General features: G+C 29.5%; 2 protein-coding genes across 2 annotated transcripts; both read right to left on the reverse strand.

Annotated features, from left to right (window-relative positions):
* Positions 1 to 11597: 11597 nt before the first annotated feature.
* LOC148233039 (zinc carboxypeptidase-like) lies at positions 11598 to 13451 on the reverse strand. Its single transcript, XM_088190256.1, has 7 exons — positions 13388 to 13451; positions 13042 to 13322; positions 12597 to 12981; positions 12444 to 12528; positions 12175 to 12377; positions 12022 to 12106; positions 11598 to 11944 (listed from the first exon to the last, which is right to left on the reverse strand). Exons 2-7 carry the CDS (start codon positions 13320 to 13322, stop codon positions 11742 to 11744), a joined length of 1242 nt encoding a protein of 413 aa, XP_088046382.1. The 5' UTR covers positions 13388 to 13451; the 3' UTR covers positions 11598 to 11741.
* Positions 13452 to 17770: 4319 nt separating this feature from the next.
* On the reverse strand, positions 17771 to 21069 carry LOC148233040 (zinc carboxypeptidase-like). The gene is made up of 6 exons (XM_088190257.1): positions 20691 to 21069; positions 19274 to 19655; positions 18513 to 18597; positions 18243 to 18445; positions 18087 to 18171; positions 17771 to 18023 (listed from the first exon to the last, which is right to left on the reverse strand). The coding sequence occupies exons 1-6, from the start codon at positions 20978 to 20980 to the stop codon at positions 17830 to 17832; spliced, it is 1239 nt and encodes a 412-aa protein (XP_088046383.1). The 5' UTR covers positions 20981 to 21069; the 3' UTR covers positions 17771 to 17829.
* Positions 21070 to 21832: the final 763 nt, after the last annotated feature.

Raw genomic sequence — 21832 nt, forward strand, 5'->3', positions numbered from 1 at the left:
AAGTAAAATATTTCAACTTTTAATTTTTCGGACCAATATAGAAGTGCCCAGTCTAACTTTTTCCGAGCCCATTCCAGCATATAGTATTTCCACAATGTCAATGATAATGTAGAGCTTGTGGTCTCCATTTTCTCAACCTTTCTGTTTTTGCGATAAGATAAATTGCAGAAACGTTTACAAATATTTCACCAGTCATATTTGGATGTATTTTAATGGTTTCTAATAACACCCTTTTTTTAGTTTAATATCACTTCTTTGATATAGATATTATTCCAGGGTGCTATGAAGCCATCAATGGCCGCCCGTCAAGGCTTAAAACTGTAATCAGGCTAATAAAAAAATAGTGCGCCAACATCTCTGCTCTCTGCGACAAGTATATGACGAAAGGAAGGGTATTTTTTTAAGCATTCATAAACGTTCAATACTATTTTTATTTTTATATATGTATTTTCATGCTTCCTTATTATTTTTTACTTAAAAAAAACGATTTAAAATGGATCCAAAAATTTGGCGAACGGTCGCCACAAAAGTCTTCATTGTAAATAGTAACGATACAGATTAAATTAAGTTGGAGATAGTAACTATAATGAAAAAATAAAAAATAGACATAAATAATAATAAACTAGAGATAGATGGTACTTGAACACAATTAATAAATAGTAGAAATGTTAAAAGCAATTTAGTAAAAATAAATCGTATGAGATATTTAATATTTTTTAAGATCTTCACAGAACAGTTTTTACAGTATATATGTAGAGAAGCACAAAATAATTTTTTTAATGTATAAGAAAACAAAACTTTACGGTTTCTACTGACTACATTTACATACATAGGTAGGTATATTATTTATTCAGTAGAAACATATATTTTTCAATATTGCTTTTAAAAGAATATTTTAAATATATATTTATTTAGAATGATATACAAAGAAACTAAAGCAGGTGATTATAACAATCATGTTAGCAATAGCATATCATGTAATAGGTTAGTAATTGTGTATATATTTATACATTTTATCGATCAATCTACTATCAATCATAAAGATAAAACATGTAAAGTTAATTTTCTGATAAATATGATACATAACTATTATAATATAAAATCTATTTAATTCCTAAAGTCTCATTTACCACTGAATATCATGTGATACTATTATAAAAATAAACATTGATTTACGTTATCATTTTTATCTTAATCTATGTTATTCTCAACTTAAGTATTTCATTATTGCATAAAACTTCATCAATCAAATTATATTTCATATTTTCGATAACATAAATCTTTGACATTCTCATAGTCATTATTATATCTGCACAAGCAAGAGAATCTCCTCATATAATATAATGTTCGACTATCATTTATTATTGTGAATAACGATCTTTGCATGGATGGAGAGAATATGTAAATGTACACTACTATATTATGTGTACATTTAATAAGATCTTTACTAGCTACATGTGCGCTCTTTGGACATAAAGCATGGTGAAACGGCTCAGAGTATTTGTGGCGTGCGGAGAGTATGATTTGTGCTGCAATCGAGACTCTGCGACACACCGTAAGATATTAATGTTGCCGTGCACACGATGCCGGTGACTTGGTCGTCGATGTCGTGGGACTGGCAACATTGTACCGACGAGAAATCGTGAGCCTAAGATTGTGTACGAAACATGAAACATAATGTAGATGCATTGAAACGCTCCTAGATTTATGTGGCGGCTGGCAAAACGTATCAATCCGCAAAGAGGAGACGCATGTTGTAAAACGCTAATTAGAATCAGTTGGATGCGTTTCATGGAATGCATTCGTGTTTTATATGCTAATATTAACATCCTTATACATCAGATAAGAGAAATGTAATACATTTAGGTTATAAATAGATTAAGTACTTATGCAAGGATAGTCGTAGTTTTAATCCAAAAAATAAATCAACGAAATTTTAGCAAGATCAGGGAATTTAGTTAAGCGAGATGAATTCGTTTCTTAGTTTTATATAGTGAGCTACAAAAATACATGTGTTTTTAGACCAATTTTTTTAATATGGTCATTTTATTTGTAGAAAATATCGATGTGTATTGTACATGCAACTTAGAATCTAGCTATTTACTTAAGATAACATCACATGCATTATTTGAGAAGCGCTTTTTTTTAAATATCAGTAAACGCTTATAAACTTTTATTTAGAAAAATACCAGCACCATAGACCGGTGGTATAAATCGGTAACTGTTTTTTTAATTTCTAGCATGTCTGGAAGATCGGAGTTTCCTAATCTCACAGATACATATTGTGATGAATGATTAAAATAACATTGAGCTAGATGTTGCATAGTATAATATATTGAATATAAACTGTAATATCAGTTCATTCATAATAAAAGTGTTAAACGCTGATTTACAAACTTGGATTTCAGTCTGATGTCTCACTACTTACATAATTGTTGATTATGTCTACTCTTTTGTAACGCATTGGGCTAACGCCTGTCATGTTGCATTGAAAGATTTACAATGTATAAACTAGTATTAAACAAAACAATTCAAGGTCTTGATTTCTCATCAAGTTTTTTTATATTGCTGTCCTCTATTGCCGTCCTTTAATTTAAAAAAAAAAACACAAAAAAAAAATATCAAAAAAACATTTTTTTTAATTAACTACTTATTTATATAGCAGCAGCAATTTTTATGTTTTAAAGATATAAACTAAACCCCCCACCTACCCCTTCATAACTTATATACAACTACAGAAATATCTACGAAAACTATATAAGAATCATGATATTGTAAAATGTTTAAAACATTTTTTGAATAGCACTCTTTTGCTTTTAAATCTACTTATTCTTAAGCGAAATATTATTATGAACTAGAACGCGAAACGACCTTTTTTATGATTCAAAATCAATTTTTGTTCTAAAAGGTTATTTTTAGGTACAACATTTTAGATTTTTTATTAACTGCGTCATTGTTTGAAATGCCAGTCTTTTTAAAGACTGTCAAGATTTACTCCTTTTAAGATGCAACATGTTCTTCATTGCATAACATACTTCATTATAGTATTTTTTTCCGGAACCTTTTTAAAATCATGCAGAACCCACGAGTTTCTCGAAACATGTCCTCTGAACTATAAAGTTAATTTATGTTAAATTAGGAGTTAATTGATTTATATTTAACTAATGTTTGTTATTGAAAAATAGTGTTTCTGTATAAATATTTCAATATTAAATAAATATACCTTGAAACTTTAAATGCAATATTTAACCTGTCTTTCTACGACTTTCAATAGCCTTTGCGAAAAATTTAATTTCCTAATCCATTTTAGCTTTAAGTACATCCAACGTCTGAAACCCTTCCTTGAGACATTTAATACTCAATTTTCCGTTATATTTTCCGCTTTTATCTCTCTCTAGAGCTTATTTTTTGTTATCAATTTAGCGGTTTTTGACGTTCAACAACTCGCCGTCACTTTGAGTTACCGCACCGGATTAGACCCCACCCCGTTCTAAAGCATCCAGAGCTCCCAAAGGGGTCAACCGACGAACTAAATTAATTTCACAGGATATTATATTAATTTTGAAAACTGTTATTGAAATGCTGAATTTGAGTCGACGTGCTACAGGGAGAGCACAAACACTCTCCGCTGAACAAACTGAAAACGCCAAACGACGCCTTCGGGAATACACTATCTCATGCATGAAAAATTGGCAAACTTTCGGCTTGTTTACAATATTTCATTACACAAAGTTTGCGAGTTTGTAATTATTTATTTAATAATATATAAATAAGCTAAAGTTTTTTTATTTAATATAGTATATAAAAAGTATAGCGGCTGAAGCAAACACAAACGTTTGTAATAAATTAGCAGCAATTATCCAAATGATATACGGGTACTGCAAACGGTTTTGAGATTTCGCCGTCTCTGATGATTTCCGAGAAAAATTAAATTTGCGCACTTGAAGCTTTGAGTCTCGTATTCTGTTTGTGTTAGGAATTGATGTTAATTAAACGCACGCCAAGGAGCTTTGTCTTTTTTTGATGCCGAGTCACTTGCCGCGTCCGTTTCGCTGGCTTGCTTGATGAAGATGTCATTTTAATTGCGTTAAAGGGTTACAGAGAAGCATTTCGTTTGTAATTAAATAATTATGTACAAGAAAAATAATAATAAAATCTTCTATTTTAAAATATGGTATTAAGATCTACGACAAAGCAAAAATTCTCTATTCTTTTCCTCTTACTTTTATGTCTCACTAATAACTCGCTAATGAAAATTTATCTTAACGTATATGAAAAAAAATGCAGGTTTTAATATAGTAATATATGATATATTCAGTTCTTCATAATGGTATTCGGTTGGTTATAAATGTATTGACAAATATTAAATAAGGGCAATAATACAAACTAACACATATATGTATTAGAGAGAGTTCCTAGAATACTACTTATTTCTAGTATTTTGCATTTTGTCAAGGGCGCTTTAAAAGCGATAAATAAGTAGCTTAACGTTATAAAAATTCACATATTTCTTTCATCATTCACACATTTCAGATATTAGCCTTATGAGTTACAACAGAATAATAACAATCAACAACTACTAAGTTTGTAGTGAGACACCAAACTGAAATTATCAGTGACAAGTATATCTACGAAATATTTTGCATCGTCATCCACTAGTTTCGCTAAACTTCTCGTTATTCAACCATCAGTTACTACACCAAATAAATTCTTTGTATATTCCTCAAAATAAAAATATCTAACATCGAAAATATAATCCGAAATTGAAAGCCTCAGCAAAGAAGTTTTGTACTGAATAATTCGCAGTTATTAAAAAGCGTCAAAATACCACTTTATTTAAAGAAAACATAAACAGTTACAATAATACCTTGACTCGGCGTATTAAATGTATCCGCTGATTCGCAGGTTGTTTTTAAGTGAGTACGTGTCTGGCCTGTAAAGCAGGTCAGTTTTTCGACGCTCTCTCTCTCTTTCACTGTGTCTGTAAATTGAGTTATTTCGAAAATTGTTTGTCAGTACAATGGCCCCGTGATTGCCGGGCAGAGGATAACGTTTTCTCAAAGGACTTTAATTATTATCCGTGAGTCTGGAGAGCCCAGCATCCCGACTCATCTGTTACCGGTAGTAGCCGCAATTAGTTCCGAGCCGTGTCTCTTGGGAACTGCGGCTCAAATGGCGACTGACGTTTGCATTTGGGCCGGATTCAGAATCTTTTGCTAATAAATTGAAAATGAGCTCTGGTGCTGAATTTATAATGATATTATGGAACGGATTTTTATAAATTTTTGATTGAAGATTTTTCCAGAAATATACATACATAGGTATTGAATTTGAGATACTTTCCATAATATCGTTCTATAACGTATACGTTCCATAATATATAAACCAAAGGAGACAGAGCAATATCATGAGATGTATATGTCCTATCAAACATTAATTCGACAAATTCAATGTATACAAAATAACTTCCATATTTTGTCGATCGCAAGGCGTATATAAAATTGTGTTTCTCATTTCGTTAAATTCGAATTTTTTACAAGGACAAATATTATGAAGTTAATATTTATTACAATGTAATGTATTAACATTGGCAATAATTAATTAATGTTTCAGTTTGATTTTAAATTTAAGTTATATATGTTTATCGTATATATTTGTAGATAATCGAGTGTCCCTTTTACAAAAAATCGTATAAAATAATTATATTACGATTGTTTTTCGAATGAATAATAAAAAAAATCACGTAATAAGAAATATTTTAATAAATATTTTTAATATTGAAGCATTTGCATTCATTAAGGTCATTCTAATGACCATTTCAAACCAACGAAAGCACGTCTCGAATAGCTGCTCTATAAAATCACAGCCGACAATGATACAACTCGACACGCCAGCGACTCTCCGACTTCCAAGACCTGTTATTTGAACTTGCCTGATAGCGGAATCATCATTTCTTCATATATGTGGTAATATATGTGTCAATTCGGCTTCAAAGACACACAGTTTTGGCCTCAATACCCGAAAAAATAGTAACACTTTGGTCGGCAAATTTTTTGCGAAAATGTTATCATTTATTAAGAAAAAATAACATACATTTTTAAGAGCAAGAATGACAAATAAAATTTGAAGTGAAAAAGACATATTTTTTTATGAAGTAATACATTTTACTATGTATAAGCAAAAATCTTGGCAATCAAAGGAATAAGAATTTTCTCAAAGATATCTTGGAATAAAAATACTTTAGTTCTGATGTGTAAAAAAATATTATGGATTTTTTGAAGGCATTAAAAGTGTAAGGTGTTCCAATAACAATATTTTTTTTAATTTAAAAGAAAAAAATATTTTATAAAGTGTCTTTAGTCTGTTTTTATCCTAAAACTTTATAATATTACGACCCTATAAATCAGGAAAAAATTTAAAGCTTCGCGAAAAATATCTTTAATCACTAATCATTATTATTTTAAAGCATTAAAATCACTTGCTTATTGGAATTTAAACATAGACTTAATCGAAGATCACTCGATCGTAGTTTGGGAATTGACCAAAACGCTACATATATATTTAAAAACATAATGACTACTTCTTGTTTCTTTAAATTTATAATTAGCATAACAATTTACTCATGGGAGTCTCCTTGGTTTAAAGGTACATAATCCTACAGCGTTCCGTCACATACAGTCCATCAGGACACTAAGAATATTGATGTTTACTCGATCGGGGCAATGAGTTTATATCTGGGTGCTGGAGCTACCTGCTAGGTAGCCATCTTCGTAAAATTTAAGCCTAGGCTTTTATTAAAGTCTAAAATGAATCGTTGAGTTTGATCAAAGACTACTGAGCTAAAACTAATATATTTTTTTTTTATTACAAAAATCTATTTACATAATAAAAAAACGAAGCTCAGTTTAAAGTTTTATTTATTTTCCAAAAAAATGAAAAGCTTTTTACGCAAAAGTTATCGTTTTAAATAAAATATATAATTAACGGTCTTGAATTTACAGATTACCAAATTTATCTGAAGCTTCACTGAGTTTTCAATAATTTTGTTAAATAATAAAAGTGTCACATTGTACGTAGTAAATATGTTTTACATCTGAGCATAATATTTGTCCTTTGCTCTCTTAAATCCTGATATTCTCTCTCCTTACTAATGCACTAACAACGTTTATTTTAAGAAAAAGCTCTCTACACCATAAGCATTACTTGTACAATTGAATTATATTATTAGCAGTTTTAGTAAAGTTGTATCGCAAATATGTTGCTCTGGTTAAATCCAGATATTTATCGATTTTTAATATATTGCCTTCAATTTTTATCTTAAGCAGCTTGATAAAATTAGTAAATGATGATTCTTATATATTATTTATAAGACAACAATACATTTACGACGTGTCAACAATCACAATTAAAATTAACCTTATTAAACAAAACCAATATATACAAACATATTAGAAATAGGTAAACTTATAAATATTGTTACGGAAATGAATACACGCGGTACTTCTATATCTTTTTTTATTGTTTCCCCGGCAAAATATGGCAGAGGGTTTAATGGAAGGAGCACTAAATGGATCGATTTTAGCCTGCCATCGTTCAGGACGAATGTGAGCATTTTTCAAAAAGGTTAAAGCACTTCGTAGATTAAAACAAATCTTTAAGAAGTTGACTAGTTTACTTTTTAAAATATGGATTGATTTATTATATTTTTTCTTAGAATAATCTAATACAATATATTCTTACAAAAGAAATCGTTCTTCAAAAACGTGAGCAAAGATTTCATCACGTTTATCGTTATTATAATACATGCTAAACTAATATTCTTACTTTATATTATAAAAACATAACACAGTATTTTTTATAATACGTTAGATTTTAATTGCTTAATGACAGTTTATTTACATAAAAATATTTTCTTGCTATCGTGATCCATGGTTCAAATTAAAATTATGAGTACTTAAATCCTGAAACTTTCAAATATTTTGTAAAATATATTTTTTCGTTAATTTTCAATAAGGATTTTTATTTATAAATTTATTTAAATGCTTGTAGAATATTACTAGTACACTGTAGATAAAAGTATCATTGATCATTTATACACAAATGAGGTAATAAAATCGCTGAAGACCACGAATAATGAGATCACGTTTTTCCATTAGAAAATTCGATAAATTTCAGCTCGCGTTACAAATGTTTGACACGTTATCGCTGAGCAATAAATCACTAATATAGGTAATAAAAAATGTTTTATTTTTTAATATTTAATTTAATACATAATGTTTCTTTGTGGAATCGTATTTTGAACATTGTATATTTATAAATTTTATGATTACACATGAAAACAAAAATATAAACTCTTCTTAGCAATATTTTTTCTCATTCGACTCTATGTACAAATTACGGCCCAGCATCTTCAACTTTGTACGTAAATTTGTAATAAAAAAAGTGAAAACAAGTCGTACTGAAAAATTGACTACAGACCATACGCCGGGGGCGGTGAATTTCCACTTTTTTTATAGAGAAGGAGAACGAGAGTAAAAAATGTAATGGAGTCCTTGTAAGTTTTTTTAACCCGAGTGTTAAACTTTGCTGATAATATTTGCAAAGAGTTGTGTTATTACTCTTAAAAATAATTTTTACAAATTGCTTTTATGTGAAAAACATGGGATGATTGAATTTATCATTGAAATTTGCATATAAAAATACAATCAACTGTATTAGTTATTGTTATAGGCTCGAATCTTATTTTTTCTAATTTCTATGGTATCTAAGTGAAATTTTCCCTACAAAATCATATAATGAATATTTTTATCGTATGACATAATTTGATTTCTAAGTATATTTCCAGATTCTTAATTTATACATCATATTTTTTAACAAGAAAAAGTCATCCGTCATATTTATTACACTAGTCTTATTATAAGATAATGTAAAACCCAAAAAATGTTTTTAAATTTTATTAATAATTTATTTTTTTAATAATATTGATAGATGCGCTGCATGAACTAATATTATAGACCCATGCATTTATAACGTATAAATATTTCGCTAACATAAAATTTAATCAAATAATTTTAATTATTTATAGAGGGTTTTCTCACGGTATGTATGTACATAACTGGTTTTACAGTTGGTAATTCGTTTTTAAAATTTTTATTCACCTAAAGAGTACAATTTATATTAGCATAATATTAGATAATCTGTTGCGTCAGTATGTTTCCTTTTTTAAGCCGTCGGAATTTATAGAGCGCGTGTTTTGGAGGTGATGCTCAACAGGAGGTGGTGCCGAACTCGAAAAATATTTTAGAGCTTCAAATCCATCTTGTCTAGTTTTGGTACCACGTTATATAAACAGTCGTTTGTGTTGGTCTGACGTATACCCACCACGTACGTTGGTAGGGAATAAAATATCACGGAACACGTCTTGGTGGTTACTAAGATCTCGGGCATTACTCATGGTATGCGTGTATGTCGTGTATATAAACATTTAATAAGGTTAATTAACAAAAAAATGGGCTATAGTAAACGATTTACAATTAAATTAATGTATTTTACATTGAATTTACAGTGATGTTGCAACATGGGTACGATTTTTAGATTTCTCTATACTGCATCGCGAGTGAAGCGTTGTAATTATTTTTAGTACACTCAGTAGTCTTACAAAGTCACCTACTAATTAGTAACAGATGACTGCACTTTAATTTGCATGTGCATAGAAAACATATTTCCTTAATAACATACATAAACTATACTGCTTATAAAACCACCGCTTTCCAGAGATGCCACTTCTCTTTAACGATCGTTATAAAACCGAGCCTCTTTTACTATCCCACCATCTTGTGCGGTTATAACTTATAAATTAAACGAATGTCTAAACTACGTCAAACGAATGTGTAAAATCATTATAGCTAAATCGTAAAGCTACGATTCAAACACGCCTTTTGAAACCTATTTCAGGTGTCACCGACAGGTGCGCTGGTTACTGCCAATCCGTCTCGGCGAGTGCACAAATCGGTTTGCCAATAATAAAAAATATGCCAGATATATTGCCCCTTTTCTGGCATAGACCAATATGCAATAAAATGACATGATTGATGGTAATGGCGCGAGCCGAGCATAAAAAACGACCGAATAGCACACTGAAAAATGGCCACATAATGCTCCTAGGCTAGAATATAATATAATAAAAACAATCGTTCTTTATTTTATAACTTTAGTCACTAGTGTAAGCTATAGATAACTAAAGTTATTGATATGAGAAAAAATAAATGTTTAATGCATCGAAAATGTCAATTGAGTATTATATTGAGTACATATTCATATAAGTATTATTTAGCTGCAAAATTTATTTAGTTTAATTTTATAATATAGTTGTAGTATAGTATAAATATAAATTTTAGTATTTATTACAAAATTCCTTGCTCTTATGTATATAGTTTGATGATAAATATAAAGTATTCTTTCGAATTATTTTGTAGATTTTTAGTTTTATTTAAATAAGCCTTCCAATGAGTTTTGTTTTGATGAGCTAATATTTCTAGCGCTATACTATGCTGAATTCACTGCAATAGTATGTGTGACACATACATTTTGATTTTTTTTTATTCCCTAAATTATTAAGTGAAGAAGTTGTAGGTTATTTTAAGCAAAGTATCCACAGGAAAATTAGGTTTCGAATGTCATGAAAATAAAAAGACAAGAAAAATGATATCTCAAAAGAGGTAGAAATAGAACCACAACATGTTTTAAAATAAAATATTTTTGCCGCGACCTAAAAACAAAATACCTACTAATTAAAGCAGGTTGATATTCATGCTCATGTGCAATAGTAGTTATATATTATGTGTGATTAACGTAAACCAATAGTGTAAGCATTGCAACTGAACGACGCTCGACACCAAATTGATAACGCAGTTAATAGGTATTATTGTGTATGCAATTCACGTTTGTAATTGAACACACCAAGTGTTGATTTCGTAATTCCTGTTAAGTATTGATTATAATTTGATCATAATTGATATGAGAGTGTTACACTTGATTACATGATACAATAACATTATGAAAGATTAGCCAAGATAACATTTGTATCTGTTACTACGGCGGATGTTATTTGCGGGATTTTTGATAATGAGATATTATTTTCGAGATCTATCTCCCTGATAATATAGATATATGTATAATATTTTAAAATAAATATGTATATTTTACTGTTTCTTCGTTATAAAATTATTAAAAAGTCACACATTATGATTTAATAAGATAATAAAATATAATTTAAAATATATAAATTTATCTCTAATTACCTTGTGACAAAAATCGTTATTCTTAAGCTATAGATTTTTAACAATAATATATAAATAAATTATTTAGATAAAAATCAACATTATCATATCATGAAACAAATAATGTGTTTATAATTAGTGTGTAATTGTACTTACAAATCGTGCTATATCTTTTATTGTCTGATTTTAAATATAAATTCCAAAATAATAAATTAATAATATGACGAATTTATGACATTGGAATAAATATTTTGAAAAGCATTGTCTCTGTAATATATACCCGTATTGTAAGTAAAATATGTAAATTAAAAATAGATATTGATTAAAAAATATAGTTTAATATATTATCACATAAGGGCTATTTTATTAAATTACAAAAACTTGTTTTACAAATATTCCTATATTATAAATTTAATAAAAGATTATAGTATGTACAAGTAACATATTCAGGTTAAATGAAACTCAACCAATAGTGACATATCCAAATTTTTCAGCTTCTTGCAACATTACAATGAGAGAGTCCATGACTTCCAAACAATTGGGAATGATTTGGTTAGCTGGCAACAGGAAACCATATCTTCCAGTGTCTCTTAATTCATATGTTACTACAACAGGTGTCTTGAACTCCTGTTTGACCCAATCGATACTTCCACCAGAAGCAAGGTCTAAAATGTATATAAAAAAATAGTTGATATTTGCTATTGTGTTAAAAATATATACTAAATATTATTATATCACTCACAGATTGTTTCAGCAATGTTTCCAACAGTGTATCTCGTTCCATATCTTTGAGACAATGCATCAGCTGATTTTCTAACGATTTGTATCTGTAAAATTAATTAGTTTTAAAATAATATAGATTAAATTTTTTTATGGAAAGCAATGATATGCATACCATTTCATTGTAATTATCCAAATGTTGTGTTGTATGTCCGTATGGCAACAACATCAACTGCGAATATGAATGGAAAGATAAATACACGTCCATCCTGGAGGCAAGTTGTGAGATGTAATTTGAAATACTAGATGTTTCAATTTCGGAAAATGCTGCAGATCCAGCATACGTATCAGCGCATGGGTTTGAGCTTGATCCTTGTTCTGAAACAATCACAATTTACCCATGAAAACCGTATGCATTATTTCATATAAAATTTATGGTAGTACCAAGCCAATGAGCGTTCCAGTTCCTGTTGGGATCAGCACCGTAGCAAATTCCGTATGGTTTTCTAGTCTTACGCCACATGCGATTCTATATTTATGTAACTGTATTATTAACTTTTCTTTTAATCTTATATTATATAAACAGATAATACTGACCGATGTGTGTGTATAAACATATCCATCAGGATTGGTAGACGGGAAAATGTGCCATTCGAAGCTCTCAGCAATCTTTCTGATGGTAGGGTCTTGACTTGTCAACAACTCGTTGATTATATACGTAAGAGTAGCCGGTGAGATCCATTCCCTTGCATGAATACCTCCTTCTAAATAAATGACTCTCTGTCCAGGCTTGAAAGCAATTTTCAGTCCCTTGATTTGTCTTCCTTCATAAGTCGATCCTCCGATGACTACAGAAGCAACACCTGGGTTTAAGGTCGCTCTCTCATCTAACCAAGTATAGATATCATTTAAATTGTAATACTGAGACCATGACATTTTACTTCCAGGTAATAATCTTCCGCTGTTCTCTTGGTCGATCAATCTAAAAGGTAGCAATACATATAAAATACATTTCTAATTAAAATAATTGATTTGGGAATACTTTTGAATATCTTCGATGAAAATTTCAGGATTCAGACCGGCTTGTCTCATGTTCATCAAAAAATCAGATTGCTTTGTAGGATTGACCATAATATCTACAGGCAATTCGACGCGATTCAGGTCAGTCCAAAAGTCGTAGTTAGAATCTTTTTGCAAATTTCCGAGCAACTCTCTATGCTCTTCAGATTTGGGATACAATCGAAACACGGAAAATCCATCGAAATTGGTTTTTTGACAACTGACCGCCACGAAGGCAAAACTCAAAAGTAGAAAAATCTTCATCTATCAAAATAAAAATAAATTCAATTATTATATTATAGTATAAGGTAACATTTTGACCAACTCACCGTGATTATTGTGTTTCGAATGACTTACATCGATATGAGTTGACTGTTTATATACAAAACGAATAGTTTTTATTTAGCCATTATCATAATGTGAAATCGCAAGATTGTAAAGCAGTATTTATTCTCTTAAAAAAAACACAGCATAATCTGGTCATGAATTGTTCCAACTCGATATGAGAGAGATTACTTATTTTGATCAAATCAGCTATTCATAATATATATTTACAACTCAATCATCAATGTCAGTGTTGGCGGTTTTTCCGCTCGATTATTATATTATCAAAAAATATAACTAATCATTGCGAGATGTTAATAACTATAAAGTTGAAAATAAAGAAGTCTGATTATTACAATCGATAAAATACATATGGGTAATATTTAGGATTGAATCTATAGGTGAAAATGTGATGAAAATTTCATGAAAACAGGTTGCCTTTGCGCGTCAAAAAGCATATTGCATTTTAGCTTTATCTTGCCTGTGAAAACTGAGAAATGAATTTCTAAACTCGTAACAACGTTTCACAGTGAGTTTATCATGTGTATTACGAATGGTCGATTGTTGTATAAAAATCAATAAAAAATCACATTAGAACAATGAACGTATTAAAATAGCATTATACAAAAACTATATATTGTTGAACATCAATAATAATACATTAATAGATATATTTTATTACAAGGACAATTTATTTATAATTATAAGTTCAATAACCGATAATATACGTTACTTTATAAATCATAAGTTTTTTACCTTTAATTGATATGTTGCACATAATATAGAACAATGTAAGATTTGCACGTGTATTGGAATACAATATCAAAAAAAACAAACTAAAAATAAGTATTTTTTGAATTTTCTTAAATCATAATAAAATGAGTTGTTGTGAAAACTATTTTTAAACATAAAATTGCTTCAATACGTTCCTAAAGAAAGCTAGCAAATTTCATTATTGTGAGATATTTTTATTACTACAAATTGAGAACTTTATTTTATTTCTACATATCTACTTCATTGTGGATCAAAAACTATAGATAAATCCCAGTGTTTTTAGCTCCTGCTAAATTATTTAAAATAATTATCAATAGTTAAACATTTAATTGTCCAACCCGTTCCACGGTCACTAACCTTGTCTTTCAACAAAATAGGGGTGAAATTTCTTGATGTGGGAATACAAATTGTATATACTGAGTGTGAAAAAGTATTCGGCAAAATTTGCCATGGATTATTACTATAAAAATATTTGACACCAGTTGCTTAAACTATCTAGATTATTACTTATTAATTTGAACGATCTTAGACAACTCGTAACCATGGCCGCTGATTGTTGAAGGAATATTTCACTTCTCCGAAAGTTTCGCAGGGATGCAACTTGAGAGCTCTGATCTTCTCGGTATTTATTATTGACATAAATACAGAAGTTATAAATTCCAATTTTCTGTTTGTGTTTACCCATGATTTAAAATTATTTCGATAGATTTGATCTATTGCAGACTTTTTCTTGCTACACTTATTTACATTTTCTATGGCGGTGGGCTTCCGTCAACCGTCTGCCCTTTTGTAAAAAAAAATGGCATAATACGTATTTTCTCATATTATTTACAATCAGAATATTTCTACCATCGTGCCTAGAAAAACTTTTAACATAAAATTCGGAATCACTTTTGAGAGCAAGTGGGTCTTATTTCTACATGTAAACAGCGTCTGCAAAAAAACTATAAAAATGCTCGATTTTATTATGAGGAACGCGTTTCACTTTCTTTTCATTTAACTTTTCAAACGCTTTTTATTTGTTTTTTTGCAATTAAGTAGCACGATAGATAGAAGACTAACATATTACGGGAATTTCCAGGTCTAAAGATTTTATCAGTTTATAAATAAATATAAAATATTTCTTCATTAAGAATTTAATAATCACAATTCGAAGATATTTTCATTTAATACACAAAGTCATAGCGTCAGTTCTTTTTTCAATGAAATTATTTATTTTATAATAAAACTCGGATTTTCATGGAGTTTAATTCCACGATCTTCAGCTTGTATTTTTATCTCTAATGAAAATAAAAAAAAATATAATATACAACTTTTTCTTTATTGTGCCACCTTTGTGACATAAATTTCTTTGAATATGAATAATAGGTTATATTTATTTATTTTCAATTTTAAAAGCTATCCTAGCTTTTCCTTTGAAGCTTTCTTATTTTATCAACGAATTTCACTTCATTTGGATTTCAGAAATATATTTAAATTTATTTTATCATATCTATGCAATATATTACATACTTATTTAATGCGCTCATTCTAAATAGTTTGTTTATTCGTCGAATTTTTGTTGAAGTATTATTTAATTTTCATTTCAAACATAATGTTACCTTTGAAAATAATCAACATGATCATTACAAATTGTATCATCAGCTACTTTTAATATGCTAAAAAATATATATCAACTGGTGAAAATGTATTCCGATATAATTTTACGGAAATGCCATATTTTAAAAAATATCTGCTTTTTTAATTTGTTGAATTTACTATTACTAATTTATATTCGTCGAATATTTCCTCTCATGTCTAATATTTTTTAACAATAATTTTCAAACAAATTTTAACACAAACGGAACTGAGTCAAAAATCTCTCCCTTTGAATAATAATTTTTATTTTGAAAGTACTACCTAGAAAGTGGGTGCTTTTGAAGGCAATGTTCCGCTTCTTTTATTTATTGTGTAATATGTATAGCAAAAGAGCTAAAGTAACTTATACATGATATACATCAGTATATAGGTACATCTCAAACAACTGTAGTTTAGTTCAGATTCATTATTTGAGGTCTGTTTTGACTTTTTTTATTTATATATATTCTTGCTATGATTTGTTCAGAGTTGGGCTTCTCAAGGAGAAGGGGCCCCGGGAATTTGTCCACTCTCCTCCCCCTCTCGGCAGGCCTGTTCGTCAGTTATATATGTCCTCTATGGTCTATGGCACAAGTTCACAAGTCCACAATATCATTTAATTAGAATCTATTTTGCATAGAGTTTTAAATTTGCTTTCAGTGTAATCGACAAACAAATATATACATATATATGTATATGATTGCATGAAATGTACATGATTTTTTTTACTTAGACTGACAGTAAACTTATAAATCATTCATATAACATGATAAATAACCTTCTTTTAATATCCTTGTCCGCCTGTCGCTCAAATCGAGCGCGCCACGTAATAAATCACCAAGCAAGAAATAATTGGAGTTTATCACAAGTAATGCGCGGCAATTAGTGGGCGCTAATCGTTTTTCTCCACCGGTATGGAAATGGCCTTTTCTGGCCTCTCTACGGATCGTTTAGTGTGTTTGTACTGCGAGCAGTACCCACTACTAACTGTCTGCGGGCGTCACAAGCTAATTGTGATTAACGACAGAGTCGCCGACGATCCGTTAATCTTTGCTCCTTCTTGCCTGACATATTGTCTTTTCCCTTATGGCCAAACTGGAATGAACCGTAGTGCCCCCTGGCGACATCTGCTTCCCGATCCTGACTTTCCAAAAGCAAACTTGACTTGTGGTTACGCTTCGGTTGCCGGCGGCGCCATCAATCAATTAAGAGGCAAAAATTCATTAATTAACGTTTTTATATATTGTGTATACAACAACGTTGTATGCAGAGTAAACAAATATTAAATAATTATAAAGATAAGCTATTTTTCATTAGCTATCTTCCATCCTTTTAATATCAAATAAAGACTGAATATATTTATAAAGAGTTACATAAAAATCAATTATATTTTATTTGTATTAATTATGAATTTTATTTGACTTTCTATGTTAATCGTTACAAAAGTATCTTTCAAAAGTTTTGAGCTCAATGGGTATGAGCTGGATGATCGAGTTGAATTATTATCGGCTGTGGTCTGTGGTGATGCGTTCTTGTGATGATCGTTTGATCCGCCTGGTGCGTCTCTCGCAGAGTCTTTGGAGCGTCTTCCTCCATCTTCCTCTGTCTCCTTCCGCCTACCTCATTGTGCACAAGTGTCACATTTTATATAATCGCAAATCGAATCAAAATGACGAATTGCAAATTAAAATGTTTGTGGGCCAATTGCATCGCTTCATGGATATACATACGAAATATGTTCACGCCTTAAAAGTGAAACGTCCAGATGGCAACTCTGAAGATTTAATAACAATAATATTTTGCGCAGGTTAAAAAGGATTCAGAAAATATGTCCGTTACATTAATATTAATATTTATGATATATTATCGCATTTTTTATATTTGCCACATACTTAGTTCATATTATTAAATTTATCATAAATCATTTAATATATTTAATATAAAAACATATAATAATTAATAAGTGTTAATGATCATAAAAAAGTCTTTATCTTTAATTTAATATTAATTAAGCAAATTACTCATGAAAAGCTATTAAATAAAGAATTTACAAAAATTACATATATCCAGCGCTTTTCATTTCTTTCATAATCACTACAAGAGAATCCATTACTTCTTCGCAATTAGGTATGATTTGATCAGGCGGGAGCAAAAATCCATTCTTACCCTTATCCCTTAATTCATAAGTGTAAGTTATGGGTAATTTAAAATTGAATTTAGCCCAATCCACACTACTGCCACTCACAGCATCTACATACATAAGTAATTATTTAATATAATAAATAAATTATATAGAAGGTTAAAAAATATTACATAGGATATCTGGAGCTGTTCCAACTGTGTATTCAGTTCCATGTCTCATCTCAAGTGCTTTTGCGGCTTTGTCTCCAATTGTTTTCTATAGTAAAATATAAATATATATATAATATACACGTGTATTAAATATTAATAATATTTTTTAAAACTTACAAGCTCATCATAATTTTCTAAATGTTCTTCCTTATCAGCGTATGGAACGAGTATGAGTTGAGAGTAAGAATGAAACCCAATGTAAGCTACCATATTTGAACTAATTGAATCCAAGAATTTTGATAGATTATATGTTTCGGCTTCTGAAAATGCTTTAAATCCACCAAACGTAGCACTGCATGGATTGCTGCTTGTTCCTTGTTCTATAAAATATTTTAATGTAAAATTGATTTAAGAAGGAATTAACTTTTTTTCATGTTATAATAATACCTCGCCAGTTATAATCCCAATTTCTATTGATATCGACACCATAACAAAATCCATTTCTTGATCTGTTTTTACGCCAGAGTCTTTCCTAATAAATAAATAAAAATAAGAACGTGTAAGAGTAACATATATTAGAGGTAATAAATCATTATTAATCATCTTAGGCTATTTAAACTTCAGCTTATGAAGAAAAAGTTTTCAATTAAGATTCTATGGTAGTTATGAATTTCTTCTCAAGTAAAAATTGTTTTATTTGTATTTATATTAGACAACAAACTGTCAGAAATACAGTGAATAATTATTAAAATCCGAGTTTACGTGTTTTCTAGTAAAAATCTCAATGTTTGGAACTATTAAAGGTACATTCTGCTAGCACTACATAAAGTAGTTGCATTACATAAATTTCGGTGCAGTTTCTTTTATGAATCACTATTTACACTAAAGCTGCGAAAGTAAAATTGGGGTTTGAATGGGTGAAAATAAAAATCATCTTCAAGTTCAGTGCTTCAAAAAAAATATATCTAAGCATGAAATCACAACATATATTCTGCTGAAAACTTGTAGCTCAAAATAAAACGTTGTTTATAACTCTCACGTGGACAAGTGGTGTAATAGAATTGAGAATTGATATTATTCAATAAAAATAAATTAAACTAAATAAAAAAAATTAACATTTTTTAATTCAGGACCTAAAATTTAAGCTAATCTTAAACAGAACAAACCATTTTACCATTTATATATACTATTAAATCATGTTAAATTACCCTTTCGTGTGAATAAACATATCCGTCCGGATTGACACTCGGAATTATGTACCAGTCGAGATTTTCGGCTAAACTCCTGAAGCTTGGTTCTTCGTTAGTTAGCAACTCGTTTATGAGGTAGGTTGTTGTGGCTGGCGATATCCATTCACGGGCATGTATGCCACCCTCCACAAAAATTGATTTTCTATCGGGACCAAACGATATCTTCACTCCTTTCAGCTCGCGCTTCTCGTGCGATATCCCTCCGGATATCACCTTCACTTTGTCGGGATGGCGCAACTCCAGCGTGTTCAACCATGCGTGGATTTCTTCTAATTTGTAATAGTCTGTCCATGATATGTCCTTCCTTCTCACGTGACTTGGTGACGATTTGGGTATTTTTCTAAAATTTAACAACAATAATATTATGAATGTTTTTGTAGATAATTTAAATAGTTAAGGTACGGACCAGGCTGACGGCCACTATTCTAAACTAGACTAAAATCATTTTATATATTAAAAAAAAATAATGAATAATAAAATTATTAATTTTTAATCATGGTCTTGAAATTATAATTAAAATATTATATTTATAGTTTAGTTTCGTGTCTTTATTATTTTAAATATAAATATGATTTTTTTTTTGCTCAAAATTTCAACAGCTTTATGACTTTTTCAATTTTTTGCGCACTTTTGTCTGTGCGTTTTTTGACGACGCAGTTTTGACGTCGCGGTTTTGTCATGCGCGCTTTTTCGGGTCGTTCTATTTTACTAAACAAACTAGACATTTATTTGATCTAATGGCAATTATTTATATTTTTTGAGACTGTAAAGGTACTTTCAATATAACTGCAAAAACATCAAAAATTTGTTTAACCGAGCAGTGATTTTTTTATATTTTCGGTCCGCTTTCATTCTTTTGGCAGACAATATCTGCTATTGAAGAAAATAAACATATTAAAATTTTAAATTTTCAACAGTAAATTGTCACTACATTTTATGATTGATTTATGAAAAATTTTTATAAATAGTAGAAGGTTCATGGGTCGCAATATCTATAACTAACGGCAGAGTCAACGATAATATCGTCGCGATATGTTACACTCTTAACATTTACTAAATTAATAAAATAAGTCTATAAAAATATGAATATAAAATTATTACTTTTAAAAACAATAGTGATTATTATATAGACTTTAACTCAAACTTTAAATTTCTTTTCAACATAAATAAAATATAATTAATATTTATAGTGCTCACTCGAAATTGTTTGATTAAAATTTTATAAGTTGAACCAACTACTCGTACGTTTCTAGTTCATGAGCAGCGAAAATTATACTTTCCGAGAAACTTATACAATATTTAGTATAAAAATACTTTAAAACAAGTTGCATATTTAATACATACATACACACGTAAAAACATAAAAATTACTCACTTTTGCACATCATCGATCAGTACTTGAGATGCAATCTTATTAACGGCTATCAGTCGCAAGAAGTCGTCCTGATCGCCAGGTTTTACCATGACATCGACTGGCATATTCCTGTAATTAATTTCAGTCCAGAAATCGAATTTTCCCTCGTCCTCCAGCTTCAACAGCAGCTCGTTTTGATCTTGAGATGCTGGATGCAGTCGGTAAACTTTGAATCCATCATAGTTGATTCGGGTTTTATTTCCAAATGCGATCCCGACGCCGAGCAGTAATACGAAAACTTTCACGTCCATGGCTTAGATTAAATTGAATCTCTGTATGTGCCGTATTTTTTACTCTCTCTCAACGACGTCCAACGCTACTCAGTGGATAAATAAAAACTACAAACATTTATAAACGTCGGTTTATATACTGGAAAAAAAACGATAGATGTGGGTAATTTTGTATGTGGGTTATCGGTAAACATGCGGTAAAAGTATTTTAACAGTTAAAATATCATAAAACTGTTCTATGATGTTTACTTAGGGTGCATAAAATTTTATAAATATTTTTTAAATTAGTTTTTCATTAAAATTTCATATATAACCTGCATAAATTCAACGGGCAAATACTAGTGTATTCAATTTAGATAATACATGTGGAACATGTGTGCTTTTGGAATATTAAAATGTTGATTAGGAAATTATCTATTTGAATTAACATTATGCTTATCTTTGAGATTACATACAATTGTATAATTTATTATAATTAAAGAACGACCAAACATTTTAGTTTAGTTTTATTTTCTGTTAAAAAATAAATTTTGGATTACATTTGACTAAAACTAACAATTAACAGATAAACTTTCTTTAATAACTAAAATAAAGACATTGACAAGTTCTGTTAGTCATATGTGGTAACAGTAACAATTACACATTATACTAGAGAATATATTACAATTTCATTTGGCATCTACTATTATATAAACTTATAAAATATTTGTTTCAATAATAAGAATTATTACGTCAGTAGAATTATATTTTATTGATTCATATATTGTTATATTTCTATTTGTAATTTTTAAAAATTGATCACATCGATAATTATACATAAGATAAATATCAAGATAAATATTAGTAAGAAATAAATATACTTAATCTGAAATG

The sequence above is a fragment of the Plectrocnemia conspersa genome, unplaced genomic scaffold, assembly GCF_051122295.1.
Source record: "Plectrocnemia conspersa isolate PC_06_02 unplaced genomic scaffold, ASM5112229v1 ptg000008l, whole genome shotgun sequence".
In the NCBI taxonomy this organism is placed as follows: domain Eukaryota; kingdom Metazoa; phylum Arthropoda; class Insecta; order Trichoptera; family Polycentropodidae; genus Plectrocnemia; species Plectrocnemia conspersa.

Excerpts from the sequence above, each read along its gene's own strand:
- LOC148233039 (XM_088190256.1), bottom strand. The coding sequence starts at position 13,322 with ATGAAGATTTTTCTACTTTTGAGTTTTGCCTTCGTGGCGGTCAGTTGT. Across the intron at positions 12,982-13,041 it reads TTCATCGAAGATATTCAAAA|ATTGATCGACCAAGAGAACA; the intron begins GTATTCCCAAAT and ends GCTACCTTTTAG. Across the intron at positions 12,378-12,443 it reads CTGGAACGCTCATTGGCTTG|AACAAGGATCAAGCTCAAAC; the intron begins GTACTACCATAA and ends TGATTGTTTCAG.
- LOC148233040 (XM_088190257.1), bottom strand. The coding sequence starts at position 20,980 with ATGGACGTGAAAGTTTTCGTATTACTGCTCGGCGTCGGGATCGCATTT. Across the intron at positions 18,172-18,242 it reads TAGAAAATTATGATGAGCTT|AAAACAATTGGAGACAAAGC; the intron begins GTAAGTTTTAAA and ends ATTTTACTATAG. Across the intron at positions 18,024-18,086 it reads AACAGCTCCAGATATCCTAT|ATGCTGTGAGTGGCAGTAGT; the intron begins GTAATATTTTTT and ends TTATGTATGTAG.